The 25,466-nt window shown below is 40.6% G+C and overlaps 1 protein-coding gene across 1 annotated transcript in view; it reads right to left on the minus strand.

The window, feature by feature from the left end:
* The window catches only part of GRIK1 (glutamate receptor, ionotropic, kainate 1), a 169,869-nt gene that overhangs the window by 63,919 nt on the left and 80,484 nt on the right, over positions 1-25,466 (minus strand). Inside the window, exons 2-4 of the mRNA XM_009327816.1 lie at positions 15,763-15,930; positions 13,078-13,335; positions 5,237-5,418 (exon numbers count right to left, since the gene is read on the minus strand). Of these exons, the coding sequence (XP_009326091.1) occupies positions 5,237-5,418; positions 13,078-13,335; positions 15,763-15,930 (608 nt within the window). The remainder of the gene's footprint in view (positions 1-5,236; positions 5,419-13,077; positions 13,336-15,762; positions 15,931-25,466) is intronic.

A 25,466-nucleotide genomic window follows, 5' to 3' on the forward strand; every position in this document is an offset into this window, starting at 1 on the left:
TCTACTTGCATTTGCACCACACAGTGAATCTTCCAAGGAAGTGAAGAACAACTACCTGTGCAAGAGTAGCATGGATGGCACTGCGCTGACTTTATGTAACTAGTATAGCTTTCATCCAGACAGCACAGCTAACAAGAACAGAGAAGCAGAGGTCTCGGCATAGTGCAGCTATGATGTTACCCAGCAAGGATCCCAAAAGTCTGTACTCTGATTTATAGCCTGTGCTGCTGTATCTTCGAATCTCAGAATAAAGCTTCCAAGGCAATGGCCACATTTACTTCTACAGAGACCCACATTTAGATTTGGGAACTGAAGAGTGCTGCCAAATTTCAGGATGAATTATGCCTGCCACACCATTTCTGTGCCCATGGTCTTTACTGATGTCTTAACCCATGCACGCCCTAGGGACCAACGCTCTTGTCATCTGATGCCATTCAGCAGTAACCAGGTAGCCAGAAGAGGATGTCCCCCCATCAACAACCCCTTTATAAAATCAATAAAAGAGAGGAGAACCGGTGAGGTAAGTATGTCTCTGCTTCTCACCCTGGGCTTGGGGGCATCTGGGGGAATCTGCCACTGGTATTTCTCCAGCAGCAGTGAGAACAGAGCTAATCCTGCCTTTTCTTAGCAGAGAGTGGGCTTCAGCCTACCTGTCAAGCTACTAGAAGGAGCATACTCAGGAACTGAAGTTTTATATTATCACCTTTATTATTGTACCTGGAATGTATACTATGGTGACACTTAGTTTTCATACTTCTGTAGGAACTAAATTAATTATTTTGCTCTTTGTCTGCCACATAGTGAAAGTGAACATAGAAGTCTTTATAAAATGCTCTGTGAGTGTCCTAAACTTGATTATATATACAGTACATTTCATAAAATGTATTTTTGAGGTGTAGAGGAAGGAACAGATAATTTAAGGCTAGCAGCAACGTAATTTATGAGAGATGAGTTTGCCTAGCAGTAAAATCTATGTCAACTATTGGTGTGTTAAAAGAAGAAATTGAAGGTTAACCATAACAACTTAACCTCTTGAACTAAGTTCCTCATACAAAAAGGCAATATCAGACTAAATACAGGATGTGCAGGATATATTGGAAGATTCGTGCGTAAAACAGATTGCAATTTGCAATAGCTAGATTTAACTAACGTGTGGGTTTGCTTACCTAATCTAGACAGAGCACCAAATCTCAGTCCACAGAATATTTCAGGTAAATGTTGTAACCACCAGATTTTTCCTTAAGAAAGTGTTTCCAACTTCCTTGTGTAAGGGACTCAGTCCTGCTGGTCTTTGACAAGTTTGGAGAGTGCCTTATTATCTCACAGTCTTTCAGGGATATCTATTTTTAGGCTTGGAAAGGAGAGAGATGTTAGGCACCCTCGGAGCAGAGCAGGACAGACACTGCTGAAGTCAAACAGGGAGGCTCCTACAGAGCTTAAGCAGATCCTGAGCGGGACTTTAGAGATCACAATTTTACCCTAAGAAGCCACAGCTGCACTTAGCTCCTGCTTTTGGTGTCTAATTCTCTACTAGATCTCTCTTTTTGTCAGATGATTTGTTCAGTCTTCATGAGCTTTAAAGCTCCAGCAGTCAAGATTTTCAAGTAGACTTTGGGAGTGACAGACCAGCTGCAACTTTTTCAATCAATCAGCTCTGCTGGTGCAGTACATCTTGTTTGAAAACCCTGCTGGCATAACCTCCTGGTTCAAGTAATTTTGGAATATCCTGATCCCTGTGGAGCAGGTCACTTTGGGCAGCGGAGCTGCCGGTTTGGGTGGTTACCTGGTACAGGCAACAGAGCTGGAAAACGCCCTTAGCTGCCGTGCACCGGTCACATGAGGTTACCAACCCTCATGAGGGAATGTGGGGAGAACGCTTAAAGTGACTTTTGGAAAGGGCAGCAATTAATAATCACAATTTCCTCTTGCTCCTTCCACATCTGGGTGAGCAGAGGGCCAGGCCTCACTGAGCTGGTCGGCAACTGTGAAAGCCTGGGCTCTCTGCAGCATGTCAGAGAGAAGGGGAAATGCATGAACTTAGGGAATAGGTTATTAAGTTACGTGCAAGGTTTATATTTTGTTTAAATTAGGTTATTGATTCACCTGTTCTTGTTGTGCACAAGGAAGAAGCGTGGCTCAATGGTATTTAGTTGAAGCTATAAATAAGCAAAAGATAGTCTCATTTAAAAGAAGTCGTCTGTCTTTTGTGCTGTTTTGTAAACAATCGGTTGAAGGAGGCAAATGAAAAGGTCACCTCCCCTGGTCCCACAGCCTGGTAATGTGGCTACACACTCCCAAAACCAGCTCCATATGCTGACTCTTTCAGGACATAATTTCAGATGTGCTAATCCTTTCGCTCCCAGAAAGAGCTTCTGGGCATCCCTTGCCCTCCCTTACTGGGAAACAAGCCGTGCCACAGCTGGTGCCCCCTGAGCACTGGCATGAGCAGCCCCTGCTTGCAGAGCCATTGCTGCCGCTGCCAACCCTGGCAGCACGGGCACCGCTGGAAGAAGGGCAACGAGGCTTGGAGGAGGTGAGGGACGTTGCCGACCTTGGCTGGGGGTTGTCCAAAGGAGAGTGAGCAGATCCTGGTACAGAGGGGGCACTCTTGGGCTTGGAGGAGGGAAATGCAGACCCTTGTGGAAAGCTTTTTTGGGGGAACCTGGGCAGGCTCGGAGGGTGAGCAGCACGCAGGAACCGAGCATAAGCAATGGTGGGTATGTCCCTGTGTGACCCTGCTGCAGTTTTAATCTGTAAAATACCCTCGCCACCCCAACCCCCTACAAATCTCCACTTCCTTTATTTATCTTCTCCTGCATGGGCTACTAAACATCTACCACATTATTGTAAATACAGTAGGCAGACAAGAAATTGTTGCTTTGGGGACAGGTTTAGGTGGCTGTAGGCTGATTCCTACTCCTATGAGAAATCTTATATACTTTAATAATGATATGTATTTTTCCCATAATATCTATTGGATCGTTTACAAAGTCAAAAATACTCTCTACTAACGTTGCAGAGTTTTCTTAAAATAATTTCTATAACATTCTCTTTAATATCTTGTTTTCTTCAGTGTAAAATTATATAGGGTTTTTTTGTGTGCAGTGATGAGAATGTGAACCATGGAACTTCATGTAGCTAACCCACAATCAGATGGGTCTGACGTGAATTCAGAGCCCTCCACACCTTCCCATTTCACAGCTGTCTTTGACAGTGAGGAGCTTCAACACCTCAGTTACTGCTGCCAGCGTCTAGATTCATCCACAGAACTATTTCATATAAAAGCCATTTTCCCTTTCTTTCTAGCCTATATTTGTGTTGCTTCCTTTCCTGCAGTTCTGACCCACAGGTCAATTTTCCTGTTTTCTTCCACGCTGCCATTCACCATCCTTTTCCGAGTTCTTAAGGCATTGGAGAGCATTATCTGTATCTGCAGCCTTTCAGTTGTCTCCCTGATCCATTTCCCACACAAACTGTTCTGCCACTTTGCCCTGTCTTAGTGCATCTTTTAGCACTTCCTCTTCTTCTTTTGATACTAAGGTTATTTTTCTTTTTTTTCATACTCAGCCTGGTATATTTGAAGCTTTGTGCCTCCTGCAGTGGGTCGGACATCTGCACTTTCTTCTTGCAGACCCTTGAAAATTCGTGTGGTCAGTTTAACTCTTCCCTCACAAATCTCATATTGGAGCATCTTGTTCCTGCTGTCATGTTTTAATGTTTTTGGACAGCCCTACAGGGATCTGAGTGAGGGGACAGCAGCTCTCCTGTCCACCCCGCTTCCCAATTAATGCCACTTGCTACAGTGCGCTCCCCATCACATGAGAGAGCAGCTGTGTGATTGTGCACCCTCCCCTTGCTCTTCCCTCACATTCCCAGCACCATACCTGCATCTGGCCCTGCTGTAGCTTAAATATATAACTTGCACAGAGAAAACCCAAAAATTTAGTACAGGCCAACTTTCCTGACAGCAATAAATCTAACTCTACGAGCTCAAGGGAACTTGTGTACTGTTCTCAGCTGTGTTGCATCTGATTTAGGACACCATCCTGCATGTCTGTATTCACAGGACCAAGATTCTCTGGTCTGGAGAGGATGGTTTCAGGTTCCGCAGACTAATGCAACCAGTAAGTTGTCTTACTTACTTTGATATAGAATGCTACTCTGCATAACTTAAATATTTCAGCAAAACATTCTGGGTTGGAAGCATGGGTTTTAACTTTTATGGGACAGCCCATATCTGTACATTTAGATCAGTGGAACCTCCCTGTTTCCCATTAGACCAACTGACAGTAAAACCAAAAACCCCTACCCCAAATACCTAAAATTGCAGCAAAAAGGGAAATGCCTTTCACAATGTATTACTTGCTTGGTATTATTGCCTATATGTCAATGAATTGCGGGAGCCAGTGCTTTAGACTTTGATTGTCTAGAAATATATAGTAAGTGACAACAGTAAATTTTAATTTACACCACCCTCTGTGTGGCCCTGGTAACGTCCCAGCCCATTAACATCAGACTTTGTGGTGTTTGTCCTTGCCTTGTGCGGCTGTCCAACTCTCACGCTTAGGTCAGGGCTATGTCAACCCTTGCACAATTGCCTCTCTTCCTATTTTAAAGTATACGTTTTTCTTCTGATACTGTCTCTGTTCCATCTTCTTGCTGTACCAGAGTTTAAAATGTGATGAGGTAGTGCCAGCAGACCAGATCTTGCTTTGTTACAGGGAAGCGAATGCAGAGTTATGCTCTTGTCTGCAGTGGATTAATGCCCCGTTATTGCTGCGGTCAGCGTTGAACCTGATGTGCAGCCTCTGTGGAGGCAATAGCTCAATGTGAGCCGCTCCCTAAGCACTCAAAAATGGGCTCTCTCTCTTTTTTGTGGGGGAAGACATAAAAACTGTGTTGATTAAACCAGGACAAGCTAAAATAAACGCAGCAATCTTCCTAGTCAAGCAGAACCTGAAGTATTAAAAAGAAATGCATATTTCCTTCTGTGGGATATCTATGGACTTCTCTTCAGACATCAATACTGCTGCTGGTCCTTATGGCTCTGTGAAGACCTGAAGTCTTGTGGAGTGCTCAGATGCTGCTGCACATTCTGTCCCTGGTATTAACAAGCCTATGCCCTAACTGGTAAATGCATTCTGTTTTAGTGTTTCTCAGAAAATGAAAATCAGAGAGGCTGACAACTTTCAGGATACAAAATTAATGTCGTGCTTTTTCACCCCCTTCCCCTTACCTGCTTAAGGATTTCTGCTGCCGTTTCATGTGAGCAATCAAATATCACGTAGAACTCCTTGCCCTTCTTCATCTCCTTGAGTAAAGGCCTGGCATCTTTATTCCCAGAGGGTAGCTGGCGGATTTTGATTTTAATGTTGTATCTAGAAGGGGCTTTGATGAGCTCTTGCAGACGAATTAGACCTGAAAAATGATACGCAATTACACAGCTAACCATTCTGTACAATGAGTATTTATTGTCACTTAAACAGTGTCTTTTATGAGTCCCAACATATTTCACATATCCAAAGGGTAGTTGTTATGTTTATATTTGCCAGCCTCCTAACTAATATTGTTACAGCTTTTCCTTTTCATGGCTATACTTGTCTTCAACATCTAAATATTCTAAAATGTATTTTTAGTTGGTTGACTATAGGATATGTTTGTATTGATGCTATATTGATACAGTTTATTGCAAAAAGGATATAATGCCTCTTCCCTGGCAGCTAATTATTATTTCAATATTAGACAACAAGAACATAGAATTGAAGAAACTTCCTTACTAACTTTCCTGCCTAATGTCAAGCATGAGCAGATGAGGGGAGATAGAGGGAGAAAAATGTTCAATGGCCAGCACCTCCATTGTGGCTCACTTAGAAGCCAGTGGTTAGCCTGAGTGGCATTTACCAAAAATTATTCTTAATAGCCATCCATATGGCTCTCATTGTCCTCATTCCAGCATACGTTGCAATACCCCAGAGGGGGACTCTTAAATTTTTCTTATCATCAGTTTAGAGAAAAAGCCTGAAGGCATAATGAAATTAAATGACTTGCGTAAGGTCACTCAGCAAGTCTGAGATCTTATAAAGAACGGAAATATTTTGAGATCCAGCCCTACGTCTGTAAACACAAGAACATGATTTCTAAGACTATGTCTTCAGCTGGTACAGATCTACACGGCTTATTTGAAGTCAGTGAAGCTCAACCAGTTGAAAATTTGTCTAAGTATTTAAACACAGTGCAATTCTACTAGCTAATTCAGCACTCCTATATAATTTGTACTGCCTCCAAAATCTAAGTAAGATAGTTAAGAGTTCTTTGAGGTGTGTGATTACAGTCTCTTTCTCATTATCCATGAACGTAATTTACCTGCAAAATCTCATGATCTCCTGCTGAGTGAAAGTAAAAGACTGCCTTAAAAATATGCATAAAGAGAGAGAGAATACAGTCAAGAACAACTTCTTGAACAAAAATCAAACAAATTATTAATATGAAAAAAACTCAGTGCTCTCCCGCTGGGAGTGGGTATATATTTGTCTTGTGCATAAAAGTCCTTAGTTGAATGGTCCAATGGTGCATATAAGGCAAGATGAAGAATCACTATTTCTTCTGAGGTTAGCAAGTGATTACTATGTTGAGGACTGTTGGCTTTCACTCAAGTACTGGCAATGTGTTTTGAAAAAAATAATCTTTCCCTCCGCCTGCAATGCTGGGTCTGTTCTTTGCAGGTTTTCAAGTATCAACAATCAATACAGAATATTAAGTATTATGAGTATTTAGATGTAAATTACTGCACACGCTGTGAGATTGGAGCCTGGCTCAAAGCCAGCCTGTGTAAATATGAAACAATTTGAGCTCATTATTATGAGAATGGGGCACATGCTTCCAACACTGACTAACAAGTAGGGGTGTTTATGTAATCTCGCTGTAAAGCTACAGCTTGGTTGTACCGTGCACTCAAGTGTTCAGCCACTGACAGCAGTGCCTTGGCCACTGTAATGAATGGCAACTCTAAGAAGGAAAACTAAGGTTTTGGAGGAAGCATGAGGGGAATCTTGCATCTTATCCACAGCCTGAGACTGAGTATTGTTGTTTCTCTTTCCAGCAACAAAAAGTACTTAAGTGCAAGTGTGGTGAAGAGCAGAAGAAAAGGATTTGCCCACCCACCTCCACCTCCTTTTTGGGTGAAGAAAAATGCTGTGTGCCTTAAAATGTCTACTTCAGTCACATGAGACTTGGACCTTGCACTTCCCATCACTTCCTACTGCCACATGAAGTGAAGGCAAAGCCTAGCTATAATGTACTGAAGAAATCAAAGAAGCAGTGAAAAGAACTGCAGTTATTTTTCTGGAGGACCAGGCAAAAGCCTGAATCAACTGACTGCCAGCATAATTAATAGCACAGGGGAATAACCATCAGTGCTCTCCTTCCTCTTCCTCCTGCTCAGCAAATCCAAACCCTTGGACATGATACCACCAAGTCTTTATTTGGGACAAATCTTAAATGTGAAGTGCTTAGTCTGACTCCTGAGGGGAGTGGGGAAGGCCTGGGCAAGTGCAGTGCTTAGGGCAGTCACTTTTCTCTCGCTTGGTGAGACCGTCTGGAGCTCAGCCTGCAACAGGCAAGAGGCATCACGGACTGCCCATGAGGCTGGGCAGGAAGTAACGGCCAAGCTGGGAAGGGCTCAGAAGTGACATATCCTGGGCATCGGCCCCCTCTCTGCAAAGTTGGTGATGTGACCTGAACAGCGATGCAGGACTGTGCTGGAGCAGGAATTTGGGTAGGAAAGATGTTGTAGAGTCCAGCCAGGTGGAAGCTGCAGTGGCTGAGCGTGAACTGTGAAGGGCCTGGAGAGAGTGTTAGCCAGTCCTACTGAGAGGAAAGGCTCAATTTAGGGCTTCAAAACAAAATCTATATGGATGGAAACCAGACTTGTTTCACGAGCTTTCTTGGCCTACTGTCTGTATTCTGTTGCCTTTTACCCAGACATCTAAACACTTTCTCCTTTTCCTTCAGAAACAGGGTTGGGAATTTTCTGTATTGTTGAGAAAGTATCTTGTGGTCTCCAACAATGATGGATTCAGTATGCTTTGGGGCTGGATTTCCTGCTACAACTAGTGGTTTGATCAAGAGAAATGGTTTGCTCTGACACTTGAGTAAAATATTAAAATATGTGACTGGTTTTGAAAATTTGATATCATTTCATGATGTCTAGAACTACTGCAAGTTGTGTGTGATGTATTTAGGAGTTCAAACGTGCCTAACGTAAACACAGTGTTCCAACAGGCAAATAATCATACACATTGGCAGTAAGCATGATAGTTTGTGTTGGTAGAAAGTGTTCATTTCCCCATTTCCCTTTGTTTATTTTTTAATAAAAATAATGTATATTTAATTTAGCCTGACTTAAAATTGAAGAAATGCTTTTACTGCTTTTGGAGAAAGTACTCCTTTTTATTAGAAAACTGTGTTAGGGTTAGCAAAGTTAGATGTCTCTTGTAACTGCAAGTTCAAAGAAAGCAAATTCAGTAAGAACTCAACTTCTACCCTGTGCAAACTAATTGAACTGATATGACAGAAAGATTTGGCTCCCCTGAGTCTTAAATGCTGGGAGAGCAGGCTAACAAGTGGGGAAAGTCAGGGATTCTTACAGAACATGAGGAATTTTGTGTAGCTGCCCTTCTCAGCACCTGGTAGGTTAAAATTATTGAATTCAGGGAAGATAGAACAAAAGCAGAGTCAAGCCTGCACTGAAGGCAGGGTTACTCCTTTTGTTTGAGTTGTTGATAACTGAGAAAACGTCATGTGTCTGTTACAGATCAATGTGCCAAATAACAAAGTGCAAAAGTGGGATATTGTAAGGGATCTATTACAAACCACTAAATTAAACCAGAGAACAGCATGTCTATCCAGTTCTAGCATGTGGAAGGATAAAACATAATTTATGGTACCTAAGTCTGGGAAATGTATGCTCCATGTATCATGCAGTCTATTGCAAGGCTTCATTAGATCGTCTTTAAACTTCAAGAGACAATTTTTTGCCTTACACAAAGGCATTGCACTTGATATAAACTAACTTTTTTTTAACACCTTGATGAAAAATAAAGAGGAATTAATAAATAGAATGAAGGCTGATTATGGCCTGGGGACTCTGAACATAACATGGATTATGCTTAATATGGAAAAAAGGAGCACTGTCTCAACCTGAAAAATAAATATATTTGCTTAGGAGTCTTATTTTTCCCTAGTATTGGAAAGCATTAATGGGCGGGATGAGAATTTCAGAAAGAGAAAACTGAGATGTTTAAATAAATATTTATTCTATAGCCAGAAGCCATTAATTTACTGTCAAGAAAGACGCCTTTGGCTGAAAGTCCCTCTTTCAATGGCACAGTAAGGACAGCAATTATAAATAAAAATCAGCTGTAGAGTGCTTTACTATTCTTATTTATATTGAAGTCTAAGAGGCAAGAGGGTAAAAATCTGATCAACTCAACTCAGGAAAAATGAAGGAATTTTGCAAATGTATTTTAGGAACAAAATACAAGCTTTATAACTGCTGTAGGTCCCTTTGGAGGAGACAGTAAAGTTGTTTAACATGGTGCATTTGGTACCATTTAACATGGTATTTGATAAGAAGCATGATGAGTAAGTACTTCCTATGCCAAATGTAATTTTTAGCACTATTGGTTGCAGGTTTTCTAGATCTGCTTACATAAAAGTTGCTTATCATTGACAATCCTATAGAGTCCACTCAGCAGATTACTAACACTCAACAACTAATGTGATAAATATTGGAACCTTGAATGCATTCTAGAAGATTGGAAAAAAGTGCTAACGTTTCATCAATATCAGAAAGGGTATATGAGATAACATAGAACGGCTTACCCCAGTGTAAGCACTGAACAAGCTAAGAGTAAAGCTGATATGGTGGTAAAAGGCTGAAGAATGAAAACTTGGGACTATAATTAAGAGAGACGTTAAGCTGTCAAGGGAAGATAGCTCTGTATCACACCAATTGCTTTTGTTTAGTGTTACAGGTTCTGTTGACACAGGTAGTTTCCTAGATGTAAAGCAGTTGCCCTCAGGAGGTGTCCGTCTTCATACATCATGCAACCTGCTCATGAAAAATGTGGGACTATAAAATAATCATTTGCCAGATCTCAAAAAGCAGATGTCAATGAGAAAGCCTTATTAAACAGTGGAGATCTGTGAAGGCTGGTGCTAAGCCATTTGTAGTGCTCTTGTCTCTGTATGCACTCCAAAATCATTGACTGGAAAAGAGTTATGGCTGAAAAACATTTGGATGACAAAAACTGGCAACATGGTAAATAATGTTTGAGATAAGGAGGGTAGGCACAAGTGATTTGGATCATCTGGAAACGTGAGCTCACTCAGATGAACTGATTTTTTTAATGTTGCTCAGTCCAGACTCATAACTGCATTTCTGCTGATGGATGTGTCCATACAGCAGTGAAAACCATAACTACAGGAGGTGGGGTGAAAGCTCAGCTTGGAAAACTGGCACAGTATGTGGCCTCTGTGCTGGAGCTGGCCGTGATGGCACGTGGGCTTGGAGCAGTGCTGTAGCGTCAAGGATGAAAGCAGGATTTTCCACACTTAATCTTCAAAGTAGACTCTTAACCTGGAGCAGGGATAATCTCAACCTGAATAATTTGGGCATGGACAATCGGAAGTTCACTGTTACAGCTATAAGTTCATTGTTTGTTTGGGAATTAAGCTGCTCTTCACATACAATTAGTCTCTAAGAAAAAAATAGGTTAATATGTTTTTTCTTCTTGTAGTGTAACAATGTCAAACATGAGAGATGAGAAATAAAAAGAGCTTGAGCTAAATGGCGTCACTCTAAACCAAAATCCAAAGACTATTTATATTGATTCAAAGTTGACCTGTTTACTTTCCTGACTCCAAGTTAATAAGATGATTGATGATTAATTTACTTTGTAAATATCTCTGCAAATGAAGTGTCTTTAATATCAGTCATTTTTGTAACTGAACATGTACACAGTGTTCAGTTTTGGAATGTTTAGTGTTTTGGAATGCTAATTTGATAACAGCGTAGGCTGAAAAAGACCTCTACTTGTTTATCCATGAGTATATTTTGGCACACAGCGCTAGGAGGCCAGCAGAAATCCTGATGAGCTAGACCATTGTAATGGAAATGCAAGAAGACTGCTGCAGTAAGCCCAGCCTGACTTGTTCTTTCTCTTCTACCTCCAGCCCTCTGTTGTACTCTCTGAGTCCAAGGTGAGCCAAATATTGGCACTGAGACCTGCTTCTTGGATCCAGGAGGAAACGTGCTTCTTTTGTGCTGTCAACAGTGCAGAAATAAATACAACATTTTTAGCTTTAAAATTTGAGGTTTGGGGTTCATTTTTAGCAGAATTCTGTCTTTCAGACATGTTTTTACAAAATGATTTTAATAGGCATGCTTTTTTTTTTACATACTCCCTTTAAAGGCTTAGGCAGACGCCTGAGCTCATGGCTTATCCAGGTTTGTTTTACACCATTATCAAAGAATCAATTTAAATGTTACCTGCACATCTGTAGAGCTCTAGAAGGTGCTATATTTCTGTGGGCAATGGGAAGAGAAAGGGTAACGCAAGTCTCAGAGTGAAGTTGACAGTGAAGTGCTTAATTTGCACCAATGACTGCTAATGCACAACAGGATTTTGCAGAAATGCATATGGTTCAGCCACACCTTTACCATAAAAAGATAGTGTTGAAGGATGGTGGTGAGAGTTTACAGTGGAATAACTGTCAGTGTACGTCTTATTTAGTTGGCTCTATTTTCTTCATCTCTACAGATCTGGTGTCTCCAAGAAAATCTTTTCTGCTGCTTAGAATGTACCCTTACATGTACCTTTGTGCCCTGTAAAAAACAATCAGCTGGGAAGCATTGCTTAGCGTTTCCTGTGTTTTGACAGGAGAGGTATAGACCTCTCTGGGCTTTTAATGGTTTGTTTACATGCAAACCTTTTCTTGTGAAGCCAGATTATGAACCCTTAGTCCATGACTGAGTCTACACTGTAGGAGAGATTATGTTCTCTGCATTCATGTTTAGCATAATTTTTGGTGTATAATCCTGCTGGACAGGACTTCTTCTGAGAGCAGTTTAGGTACGCAGTTCTCTCAATGACCAGAGCAGCTAATACATTTCTCAGAAACAATATCTTCCCACTCCAGTGAGGGAAATGACACTGCCTGAGATATTTTTGCTGTTGGTACAATATATGGTATCCGCTACAGGGGTAGTAAAACCTAGATATGCAAAGATATGCAACAGTGGCTTAGACTTCCTTATAACATCAGCACTCTTCCACAGACTCTGTGTATAAAAAGAAGTCCTAGCCTCTGATAAGCTTTTAAATCACTTGTTCCCAAGAATGAGTTTATTATTCTCTTTTATTGTTGTTGTTGTTCTGTGAATAAAAAGGGACGTGTTACTGATATTGATTGTCCGTGGTACGTCACTGGACAGCTATGACTACTGTGTGACCCAGGGGAAGGCTCTTACAAAGAATGAATGACCTGCTCTGTGTTAAGAGTCCCACACTGGAAACGTTTACATGAATTGCAACTTTCAGGTTCAGTCTTTGGAACACAGCTGACAAGTAGGTTGACTGTTTCTGAGACAGTTTCAAGGAACAAGGTAGTCTCTACATTAAAAATGCTGCAGCTTGAACTTTTGGTTTGCAGATGCATCCCTTTTAAGACCAACCCCACATTGAGAGAGGGAATCCCTAATCAGCACCACAGTAGAATATTTAGCAGTCTGAAGCTGTGTTGTTAGTTCCACAAATAAGAAGCAAAATGTGTTTTAGCATTCAGAATCTGGGCGCTACCTCCTGGTGACTTCTTAAGGTCTGATGAAGTGAACAGCTTTCCAAAAGCCACAGCAGCAGAAGGATAGCTGTGCCTTACAAGACATTTTTCTTCCATATTCTGTGGAAAAGTGCTGTAAGTATGTCAAACTGAACTATCACAGGCACTCTCACAGAATTTATTCATGTACGTACATTTATAGAAGTACATGATTTGCAGTGCACCAGTACTACTTACCTGTGCTGTCTTCATATACTACTGTTACTATTTTCCAGTTGTAGTATAGTACAAGATCCAAAACTGCTCTGCTGATGGCTGCATAGTCTGGATAGAGGTTGATATAAAATGCATCTTTGTTATCCACTGTAGGGTGCTTCCATCGGGTCTGAATATGTGGGACTTCAAGTGCATTGCAAATGGACTGCACTGCACTGACGGAGGAGCTGTGGGAAGGTCCGAACAGAGCAGCTACACCAAGAGCGAGCTGGTCGCATGCTGGTGGGGAGAGGGAGGGAGAGGAAGAAGCTGTTAGTAGGCAAAAGCAAGTAACTTGTGTGATGTTTACCTAGGTAACTTATTCTCCATTCATCCCCATCATTTCAAAGTGAGAATGGGTAACCGTGTTGCTCCCAAACCCATTGAGAGATTTGCAAATGGTTCCTGAAAATGGCTTTACTGATTAGCATTATATCCTAGAACCTGCTTGCTACAAATAAAAAACAAAACAACTTTTCTGCTCGTTCCCTTCAGACCACATTGATTCCTAAATTGCCTTTGTCAGAATGGCATTATCCTGGAGAAACCAGGAGATTTCTGGCTATGGGCTTGCCAAAAGGACATCACATGAATTAAGTTTCATGGCAGCATGTCAGGAAATATGTTCATGGAGTCACAACAGGCACTATACGGATTACCTCTGTGACTGGCAAGCTTCTACTGATGTGAGTTGCTTTAATTTCAGGCTACTGAAGGAATATAAACAGTAAAGGGCACTATGACTCATGGAGCTCCATAATCTGTGTTTACAAAACAGGCAGTAAAGCCTAAAGCCCTCAGTAATGACACAGGGAAATAAAGAACCAACACACACTGACATTTTAATACCTTTCCAAATCAGTCAAATGCTAGTATCAACAAAGGTTTCTTTCTCTTTGTGCCTGTATCTCAGCCAAAAGAATCCCTCCTGTAGGTGTCTTTTCATTTTTCTTTCCCTCCCATGTCTTTTCAGGCTGACAGACGGAAGATGAAGTAATATGAATTATTTTTGTTCATTAGTAAAAATTACTACAAATGTTTCTAATAAGGTTTTTCGACTGGGACAAAGCCCTGCACTGAGTTGCAATGCTGTACTCTTTGAAAGGTAGTTCTTTGTGGGAAATTTAGAAATTACTGTGATTGGGTGAAATACTAAGTACACAAACATCCACAATGAGCTGAGACTTTTTAAATTAATATTTAGCTCTCTGACAGTAATGAATATGACAGAAAATCAACTATTTTCTGTTTTCAGTCTACAAATGAGTGTTTTACAGACAGCATAAAATGCACAGGCTTTCAAGATTTAATTCAGAAGCCTTCCTAAAGGATCACAGGTTTTAATGTGCAAATTACATAAATAATATCAATAATTCATGATGAGAAGAAATTACGACTGTCTGCATGGATTCCTTGCAAGTAGATTTACAAAAATATTTATAATGAACTCCTTCCTACAGATTAAATGGAGAAGGTACCTTCACAATAGTCACAGAAGAGATTCTCACTCTACGGGGAATCTAAAATCCTGTCTTAGTCTGGATTATATGGATTATAAATCCAGCATACTTGATTTCTGATAGCATATAGTTCCAGCATATATCTGATACTTGAAAAAGAATGCAATAAACACAATTTAAAGCTATTTTCAATGTTCTCTGAAAGCGTTCTCCTTTTTTCCAATCTTTAACAAGAAACTAAAGTACCACAAGGAGAATTTAGTAACTTAGATGTTTGAAAGGTGACAGCTCATCAGCATTCTAGCATGATTGGTGATGTGAAGCATATTTATTTTCCAGCCTTCATTTGCCTTATAGCAGACACATCTTTTGCCTTATAGTAAGCATATCTTGTACCATTTACAGTGACAGATGTTATAGCAAACCGCAAAGCACATCTGCAAAGTCTTAGCGACTTATGGGTCTTTCTCCAGACTTCTTTGTGTGACATTGTGTGCACACCATGTAATTCCAGGAACTAGATTGCTGTATATAAAATTTTATCAAACTTCAAGGTTGCCTCCTAGAGGTGGAGGAATACATAGTGCTTAAGGAGTGTTGTGTCTTTTTTCCCCTTTCTGTTTTGGTCTGCAAGAAAATTAGATGCAAGTAAATTGGACCATAATTTTCCCTCTGAGAACAATAAAAGAATAGGCAAAAAAATTCCAGACTTGTCCACTACAATTCTTATAGTTGTTTATAACAGAGAAATTTACTTCTGTCTCTAAGCCACTGAAGCGTTAACATTTCAGGACAGGGAGACTACTGGCCTCTGTTCTTTAAAGCACAATAGAAAATCTTGTTATGAATAATGGATATCTGTGTGTGTGTGCTAATTATGGGTTGTGACATCCCATGGTGTTCCCTGTTAGTCCGTGATCATTTTCTGCAGAATTCCAGGTGGCAAATCTGGTTTTTGGAAAGAAAAATGGGTTGGACTTGCCACCTTCCATCTGGGGCTCTGAGCGTGCAGACAGGATGTAGGTGTTTTATCAGAAACTAGATGACGAGTCCAAGTCCAGCTTGATTCTTAGTTCAAATAACTTTGAAAGATGAATTTTATGTTACAGTTCATATACACGTTACAATCGGAGCAAAAAAAGAGACCAGGGTGGGGAGAGGTAGTATAGAACATGTATGTTACTGACACAGTAATTGATATAATTACCTCTTCTCGAGGCTTCAAAACTATCAAAAAGGTTAATTCTCTGGATGTCATAGGTTAATGTGGTATTAGGCATCAGCGTTCTGTTTCTATTAATGTTGGTGACCGCAAACTTGAAAGCCAATTCTTCAATATTAACAGGTTCATTTTCCACAGTTTCGAATATCCCTCCTGTTGAAACAGAGATAAATGACAAGTATTATTCACTTGTTCATCACTGTACATAAAAAAGAAAAATAAATTATGAGCAATAATAATCTGAGTGTTCATAAAGGAAAACAGTTAAAACTGCTGTTAAAAGCACTACAGCAAAAGCATATTGGATCATTAGTTTTTATCTACAGTGTCACTGTAGGTTAACTCAATATTATGAATGTTTCTTAGACAAACATTTGTGAAAGACGATGCATGTTTGTTATTTAGGCTTTTCAAAGTAAAATATTTAAATGCTTGTGAAAATGTCTATCGAGTTCCTAACTAATGAAAGTAGTGATATTCATAGGTCTTGTTCCCCCTGCTCCAATCTAATCTATGTTTGGAGATGAAACTTGAATGTGTTGGAGATGATTTCTGAAGTGTTTCTGCAGTACAAGATCCACATGCAGAAGTGACTTAGGAGCTTGAGTAGAAATGGACTGAAAGTTTCCATTCGAGGTCTGTGTCTTAGTAGGGCTTTGTTGCTTTTATAAACCTTAGGCAACGTGATTGGTCATTTCTCAGTTTGCTCAGGGACAGGTGAATATTTTTACTTTTTCAAAGCTCGTTGCTGAATGAACTGAACTTGTTGACATAGAACATAGCCAAGCCACACACTGCTCCCACAGAAGATTTCACCTCTGTGCCAAAATGTTGAGTGATGTCTCCAGTGGTGTAGTGTCTACCAGTACCAACGTGGAACTGGTTTAAAAGTCTCCTTGCAAGGACAGTGCTGGATCTAGCACAATTGCTCTCAACTTCCTATCATTCCTCTAGACTCTTCTTCCAACATCTGTTTTGAGCTATTTGAACCAACAGGTTTCCCATCCCATTCAGTGCAATTCCAGCTGGGCAACTGCTCTTTGAGTGCTGTTCAATTTGTCAGAACTTATTTTCTACCTTTCAAACTGAAATGTTATATACTTCTTGCTCCTTTTTAAAACAAATGAGGTGAGTCTTAGATTTTCTTTAATGTGGAAGCAAGTTTTCCAAAAGAGGACCTGTAAATAACCAACCTGAATTTTGGAAGCATAATGAACTTCTTTGGCATGTATTCTGAGATGGGGAAGGTGGCTGTGTTTCAAGTCAACAGGCTGTCCCACTTATACTGGGATGTCTACTCCCTCTAGCCTCTAGAGACTTTATTATGCCAACAACACATTCAGACTGTCTCGGAGCACTGGGATTTGATGAATGCATAACAAACACAGCTAATTTGAAAAAAAATAGCTCCTTTAAACAGCAATCTCCAGCTTCGGTACTTGATTTTGCAAGTATAATTTACTCATTTAGTGCAAGTCACTAGAGAATACTTTGGATTTCTCAGTTACATATTTCTGCATTTCCCCACGTGAAATTTGAGCCTTAGATATCGCTTTATATTTTCTGAGCATCAGAATGTATTCAGCTAATGTGCTGCAATCTCTTGCAATTTTGATGTCACCAGTGTAGGAATAGTGCAGTCATTAGCTGACAATCAGGAAATGGGAACACAGTGGAATTAAAACCTGTTTCGAATTTTAACTCAGCAATGAAAACACTGGAGGCTATCAAACCCAAGTTGGCAATGTAATCTCTAGCTACTCTTGAATACGCAGCATTATGTTCTCTCTCAAACCCATATATAACAATACCTTAATATGACTCAAACAATTTGCCAACTTAAGCAATTTTCTTGTTCACTATATGTATTTCTCATTTACTATATGCATGTATTAGAACCTTAAAGACTTTCTGATTTTTTTTTTTCTCTCCCTCATAAAACATAAAAGTGATTACAGAAGACTGTGACACACAGAAATAGCTGGAAAAAGTTTAAGTGCTGGTTTTGGAACCAAATGTAAAACCTCACGTGGAATGCTAAGAGTCAGCAGGATTTTCCAGATTTGCAAACTATAGCATCACCAGAAGGAAAAAAATCTAAAGCCTGTTCTTTCAGATACTATAATTCCTCATCCCAGTGATGATACTAACAAGTTTGCTACTTTTCTGGTTAAACAAAATTTGCTTTCCCTCCTTTCACCTGGGGAAGACAAGTTTTTTCAGTTAGCTATAATGCCAGCTTGGTCTTGGGCCAGCAAGATAACAACTGTTGTGTTTTGCTTGGACCCCTACTAGAATTAGCAGAACATGGTTTCATGAGGCAAGGTGGATGTCACTGAGTATAATGGGTAGCCTGAGATAACTGTTTAATAAGACAGGGAGACCACCATCTCTCCCCACTTCCAATAGTCTCTTAACATTTGATCTTGGCAAAAAATCTTTTCCACCTTGGAAATGATTATTGTGCTGTGCCTGTACTACTTTTTACTTTTTTTTTTTTAAATTAAAACAATTTCATTCAACCACCCTTGAGGTAACTTTCACACCTATACATACACAAGCACTTTCTCATTCTAGGACTAGAACTTTTTCCAGACCTCTGATCAGTTGCCTATTAAATGGAGATTAATTTTAATTGATGTATATCCATGAACTATTTATACTTCATTAGCAGAATTTTGCAGAATTTTTGCTTGGTCCCCTTTAAAAAAGAGTAGAAGCTCCCTGGGCAGAGGGAAGGAGTGGAGGGAAAGGAGGAGTGATGGAAAGACTGAAAGTTTTGCATGGATGTGTTTGCTAAGCAAACTAATCAAAACTGCATATGCACTATGACATACACTTCAAATGTATTCAGATAGGTCTCTCTGAAAGTCAGCTGTATAATCAATATGTTGGTACCCCTTCAACATATTTTCCAGGTTCCTTTTGTACATGTTAACATGGCAGTAAAGCACTTACAGAGAACTTTGGTTACATGCTTTAATTTGCTGGTAAGATACTCTGGACAGAACTGAGTAAGAACGGGACAGACAGTCAAGAGGTTCGTAATTTTACACAGAAAATTTTGTTCGGCTGAATCGGAGATGCTGAATAGGGTGCCATTTAGAGTCTCTGAAAGCTAGTGCTCCCCTCCCTCCTAGGATGGGGAAGTTCTAAGACCACCGAAGTCATTCTTCCAAATCAGTAAATGTTTACTTGACTGAATGTTCTCCTGATTAAACCCTAAAGTAAGCACAGAGTGGTGCCCTGCTGCCCATGAACAAAGTCCATGAGATAGTTTACGGAGGAAATCGTTGCTTACTGTGAGTGAAGTTTGGGACAGTTGCATTGTGAAAAGCTTGAACTGCTACCTATTTGAGCGTGATTTTTCTGTTGGGACCTATGTGCATAAAAAAGGGTTGAATGAGTCTATAAATTTGCATCACCAAGAAGCCAGCAGATAAAATCTGCTTGTTCCGTGCTGTAGTGTTTTCATCCATGTACCCTTAATGAAATCTAGCAATTTAGTAAATAGTTTATCTTCTCCCGTGTTCTGCTGATGACTGACAGTCAAGCTTAGAATTTATTGTAAGGTCCAGGTTAAAAAAGAAATAGCAGAGCAAGTGACGAGTTTGATGAAGAACCAGTTTGTCAGATGATTCATTTAAATAAAGTAATTACTGTACAACATTTTAAAAACAAATTAACTGCAGGATTCTACAAGGGAAGGAAAAAAAATCAATGTTAACTCAAGATATAAATGATGCTCCAGAAACAAGGCTATTATTACTAAGCACGAAAACAAGCACTGGCTTTCAAGGTAGGCTGCTGGTAGCACATACATGGGACAAAGCTTAAATTTTTGAGTCCTCCCTTTCACCTCCCTCCCCTCCTCCCCAGTTACTCAGCCAGACAGTGAATCCACTGCAGCAGCTTCGGCTGACCAAAGGCTGCTTATTCCTGGTCAGTGGCAGACCTGACCTTTCTTCTGCACAGGCACTATGTCTGCCCCCATAATGAGTGGGATTGTCCACCTGAGTCAGCAAGGAAGCTGCCTACCTGAAACCAGGTGAGTGCCAGAGCTATAGTGGTTGCTCTGCTTCACATGGATGTCAACACCTCCCAGAGGCTGTCTCACCAGGTACAGCCGAGGAGCAATGCCAGACATAGGTTGCCTGATCCTATTGCATGCAGGGAGTAAATCTCCGCCAGCCACATGTGAGGACATCAGTAGGAGAACCCAGCACTCGTGTTCACTTAACCGATAATCCTGCTTCAGCACATGTGTGCGAGGAAACCTTTCACTTTCAGCATTTACTTTATAAAGTGATGTCTGTGAGGATGAAGGAAAAAAGCTGTATCTGCCCCTACTTTGAATTTAGCTGTGGAAAGTAAGAGGAAAATGACTACTTGGCTAATGTTGCTCTGACAGAAATGAGGGCTGAGCCACATGAATGACTGCTCTTCAGAGAGGAGCGAGGTATGTGAGTCAAACTGACAAATATGACAAAGCATCAGCCCCATTCGTCCTCTGAAGATAAAAAAATTCTACAGCAAGTAAAATGTCAAAAATATAAAAGCACACCTCAGTAGGCACACCTGAAAAAGCAGCTCCAGTCCTTCAGAGTGAGCAAATGTTTCCATTTAAAGGGGTCATCACAGATTGAGAGAGTTTTAGAAAAGGTCATGGCTGAATCAATTTCCACATCTCTCAATGGGTCTCAACGTTTCGCTTCAAGACAAGGCAGAGCACAAAAGTTTGTTATTGGAAAAATTCTCTATCCCTGTTTTAAAACCAGTCATAAACAGCAACAGCTAAAAATTGTTGACCTTTCTGATGGCAGTTATCGACCTGTCTCCCTGAGCTTCTTTGGTCAGGTTTCCTCAATGCAAAATATCTCACTAACATATTTCAGTCCCAATACAGCAGATGTCATATATTTTTTTAGCTGCGTAGAATTGCCTGAGTAGCCTTGAAGGAATTTCTGTGATTTCAGTCAGTGGTATCACTTTGATGCTTTCAAAGTAAAATGCTAACTTTTCAAAATACTTTTAAAAACTATATCCCACTTGCAGAGAGATTTTCCTTACCTACTCCATAGCAAACATAAGAACAGTGTCTTACTGCTTTTTTTTTTTTTTTTTTTTGTTATTTGTTACTCTCTATTAAAATACTACAGAAAGCCAGATGAAATGGAGGTAGGCTTACAGAGAAAGACAGTACTGATAGCCTGCAAAACAAAGGTGTGAAAATGCCATGGTTTTCTAGGGTGGTCTATATTTCCTTCTGACACCTAAAGGAGACTGAAAGAGAAAAAAAAGTGTTCTGCTCTTAAGCCAGCTTGAGACCCAGTGGTCACCATAGACATGCCAAAAATGCAGTTGTTTTCCAAATGTAGATCTTGCTCTGGGACATTCTCGTGTTCATTATCTTGGTGCATAAATATCACATTTCCCAATTAAATTTGTTAAAAGTCTCTCCAGCTCACTGGTGGCTGTGTGAGGCAGCTCTATGGGAGGTCCGTGTCCATGCTTACACGCTGGACCAGCAGTCAACCTTCCTTTCATGCCGGGATTCCACTGTGTATCAGCTATTGAACTGTCATTCAGACATTTTAAAATAATATTCTTTATTACTAACATAATTCTCTCTACTTTTTGACCACTGGAGAATGCTGGCAGTGTGGGAAGGCATTTGCTCATACTGAGAAAATAGAGAAAAGCATTGCTGAATACTGGATTCAGTATTCAAGGACCATAAGTTGAGCCGCCAGATACAATGAGATTTAAAAGATATATTGCTGAGATTTTTATTTGCTGCCAGACTTTCATCTCCCAGCATACCACCTCCTTCCTACAGCCAGCAAAACCAGCAACTTAAAGACAATAGATCACCTATTCATATATGCATATGACTCCAGGAGCACCCATATTAATACTAACACCAAGTATTTTGATATTCTGACAGAAATTAAAGTGAGAAACAGGAGGTGTTAAAAAAACTGAAAGCCCTATGTTGTTTACATTCTTATTCAGGTTCTACACTTCAAAAGAATGCTGTTTGAAAACAAACATGCTGGTCATGCAGTAAAAAATATTTGAAATATTAAAACATACAGACTAAGAAGGATAGCAGAAGAAAGATACAGTTAAGTTTAACAACTAAGATTTTCCTCATAAAGACACAGGTATTTTTGCCTTTACTAGAGAAAAAGGGGGCTTTCTGTGGTTTACAACTCTTTCCATGTAAGGATAAAACCCTGTTTCTACATGGTTGATGTCCAGGTTTCATTTCCTTGCTTAAAGGATACCCTAGTTTCATAGCCTGAGCACAAGACAAGCACCTTCTCGTCCACCTGGGGAGGTGTTTGTTGCATGGGATGACACATTGAATAAGCGATGTGGAAGCACAGGGCCCACATTGCTCCATCCCTGAAGCTTTGAGCCACCGACGGCTTTCAAAGGCAATCCAGTGCCACGACATGCAGGTGATCTGCTAGCAAGATTTCCAGAAACATCTGAACGTATATCTCCTGGAGGGATTTATGCTCTGAGAAGCTTCCCCTCCTTTCCACAGCACCATCTGAACACCAGGGGGTCCATGAGCTCTCATTAAAACCCACCTGTCAGTCACTGAAGAGAAATGAGAGTTAAAATCCTAATGACTGTGCAGCTATGTGCCACTGGTTTCCCAAAAGAGAAGCTGTTGCTGATGCCAGGTTAATGTAGGAGATTCATAAAGCCAAATTAGCATGTAGTTTGCCCTTGCTTTCTGTCAATATAGATGTAGACTCACACCACTCTGCTGCCAGGATGACTATGGACTCACGCACTTCTGAAGCTGGGTGGGGCTGGCAGAGTGGTAGGGGTAGACTTGCTGGCTCAAAAAGGAACAGGGCAGAGCGAAACAGTGCTTATGAAGATTTTTTCTCCAGATAATGTCCACTTACAAAGTTAAAGAGCATGCCACTTGGAGTGAAAGCACTGGCTACTGGAAACCCCCTCCAAGCATTTTTTTCCATCCTTGCCTCTTACCAGAGGACATATTCTCTTGTGCCACGAGGAGTTCGACTGACAGCCGGTGCAAGTGCACTCACCACAGAGCTAAGTCTGGGCATTCATCTTGCAGAAAAAGAATAATCAAATGAGTTATTACTTAGAGGCTTACCTTTAGCAGACAGTTTAACAGTATCTTTCTTTCTAAACTTAGCTCACTGACTGTGTAAGATTAGTCCAGAAATTGGCTATTACCTCTAATTTATACATGACCTATAAACTACTCTGTTATGTGTGTGTATTAAAAAAAAAAAGTTTCTCAGGAAGAATCATTAACGATCACAATCCTATAACAAACAGTAATTGCATTTTACATTTACAAATCCAGACTGAAGTGGGTTTACTCCCCTAGGTGTTCATGGAATTAGATGCACGGGGTTTGCATTTGGCTCACAGAATGCAAACTGAACACATTAGCATTCTTTGCACGGGTGAATTTAGCCTTGCAACAGGGACCTCTGAGTTAGGCAGCTATTATCATCCTCATTTTACAGACAGTGAAACCGAGAGCTTGAGCAGCTTTCCTACCATCACTCCCTCTTCAATCTGTTCAAAAACTGTTTTGGAAACCTTCCATACATTGTGCTCTGCTTCAGCCTATTCCCGCCCTTTTTCAAGCCCCTGTCCTCACTCACCATCTTTGCATTCACCCAGCCTGGTTCCTGTCCAGCGTGCCTTTGGTTTTATTCCTCATTGCTACACCCTGCCAAATGTCACTGCCATTTCATTGTCTATGCCAGATCCTGGGTCTGGATCATTTTCCCTCTGTAACTCATCATCCGTCTGTGGGCTCCTCCTTTTAGGATGCACTTCAAACAAAACTTGAAGCCCATACCCTTGCCCTTTCTACACTCTATGCTAATTGTTTTCAGCCATCTGAATCTAAAATAAAAGAGGAGATGGTGGGCACAGAAAGGCAAATATCTTGCTCTGGTGCTCACCTGGATTTCTTGCCCCCATCTCTGCATTTGTTTGCTCTGCTGTCTCTGTAGATTGCAAGCTTCTCTGGACTACAAGAAATTTGCAACCAAACAAAATAATTTGGAGCAGGGCTGGCTTTGGGGACTTGGGGTGATGGTTACATTTTCCTTTCCATGACTGCGTGGTAGGACTGGGAAGCTGAAACCTGGGACAGGTTCATGTCCTGAAACCTGACAAAAAAAGACGGAAGAGGGTGCAACCCAAGTGTCAAATTCAGTAAATGTGAGGATTGGGTTTTAAGAAGATTAGGTTTGTTTATAGAAAAGTCATTGACTATTTGACAAATTGAGTATCTCCTAGATTCAAAACTGCACATCTGAAATCCACCTCTGGGCACATGTTTAGGACATGATTGTATTCCAGTTGCTTTTGTGAAGATTTTGCTCTCAGCTTTAACAAGAGGTAAGGTACGGTTTGTCAGGCTTCGCAGTCTGATTCAAAATTTGCTTGATTTAGACTGAACTCTCACAGGGACTCAGCCTTTCTGTTATTTTCATGCAACATGGTTAGTGCTTAATTACACAGTGATGAAACTGGTAGAAATCACATTTTGGTTTCAGCCCTCGTGCAGACAGGTGCGAGATCTGTGACTGCCGAAGAGCTGCAACCCCTTATACCAGGTCTGAATACATAACTCACAGCAAACAAGACCTAGTTAAAGATTGAGATGAAGAGCACAAAAGAGGGAAAAGATCTTAAATAGAAAATGTTAAAGCATTTCTCTATGCGAAACATTCTCTATGAGAGCCAGGGCCAGGTTTTTATAATTATCTGCACTCTGGCAAGGTACTGCATTCAGCATTGCTTTTATCCTTTGGAAAGCAGAGGGATAAAAATATGTATGTGTGTATGTACATATATAAAAAGTCGAGCTTATTAAGATACAAAGATCTGCCTTTTCCAATGGGATTTATTTCAGTTCAGCTTGTGAGTTTGGAGATATTTCCCAAGGGCTCAATTGGCACGATTCATGTTATAGAATTTCTTAGTAATGAACTTTTTCTTTTTTTTAAGGGGAGAAAAATGGTTGACCTGATTTAGGTATCTCTTGCAATACAGTGGCAGTACTAGCCAGAAACTAAAGGATCATTTTAGAGGTGCAAACTCTCTATTTGACGGAAATTTAAAAAACTATTGTCTTGCTGCCTTTATTTTATTGTTTTCACTTGATGCAGAGGCTAGTGAGGAGGTACTGCAAATGCAGGATAATCATAGAATCATAGAATAGTTTGGGTTGGAAGGGACCTCTAAAGGTCATCTAGTTCAACCCCCCTGCAACGAGCAGGGACATCTTCAACTAGATCAGGTTGCTCAGAGCCCCGTCCAGCCTGACCTTGAATGTTTCCAGGGATTGGGCATCTACCACCTCTCTGGACAACCTGTTCCAGTGCTTCACCACCCTCAGTGTAAGATTTCTTCCTTACAGCTAGTCTGAATCTACCCTTTTAGTTTAAAACCATTCCCCCTTGTCCTATCGCAACAAGCCCTGATGAAAGGTTTGTCCCCATCTTTCTTATAAGCCCCCTTTAAGTACTGATAGGCTGCAATAAGGTCTCCTCAAAGCCTTCTCCTCTCCAGGCTGAATAACCCCAGCTCTCTCAGCCTTTCTTCAGAGGAGAGGTGTTCCATCCCCCTGATCATTTTCGTGGCCCTCCTCTGGACCCACTCCAACA

Source organism: Pygoscelis adeliae, unplaced genomic scaffold, assembly GCF_000699105.1.
Source record: "Pygoscelis adeliae isolate BGI_AS28 unplaced genomic scaffold, ASM69910v1 Scaffold14, whole genome shotgun sequence".
NCBI lineage: Eukaryota > Metazoa > Chordata > Aves > Sphenisciformes > Spheniscidae > Pygoscelis > Pygoscelis adeliae.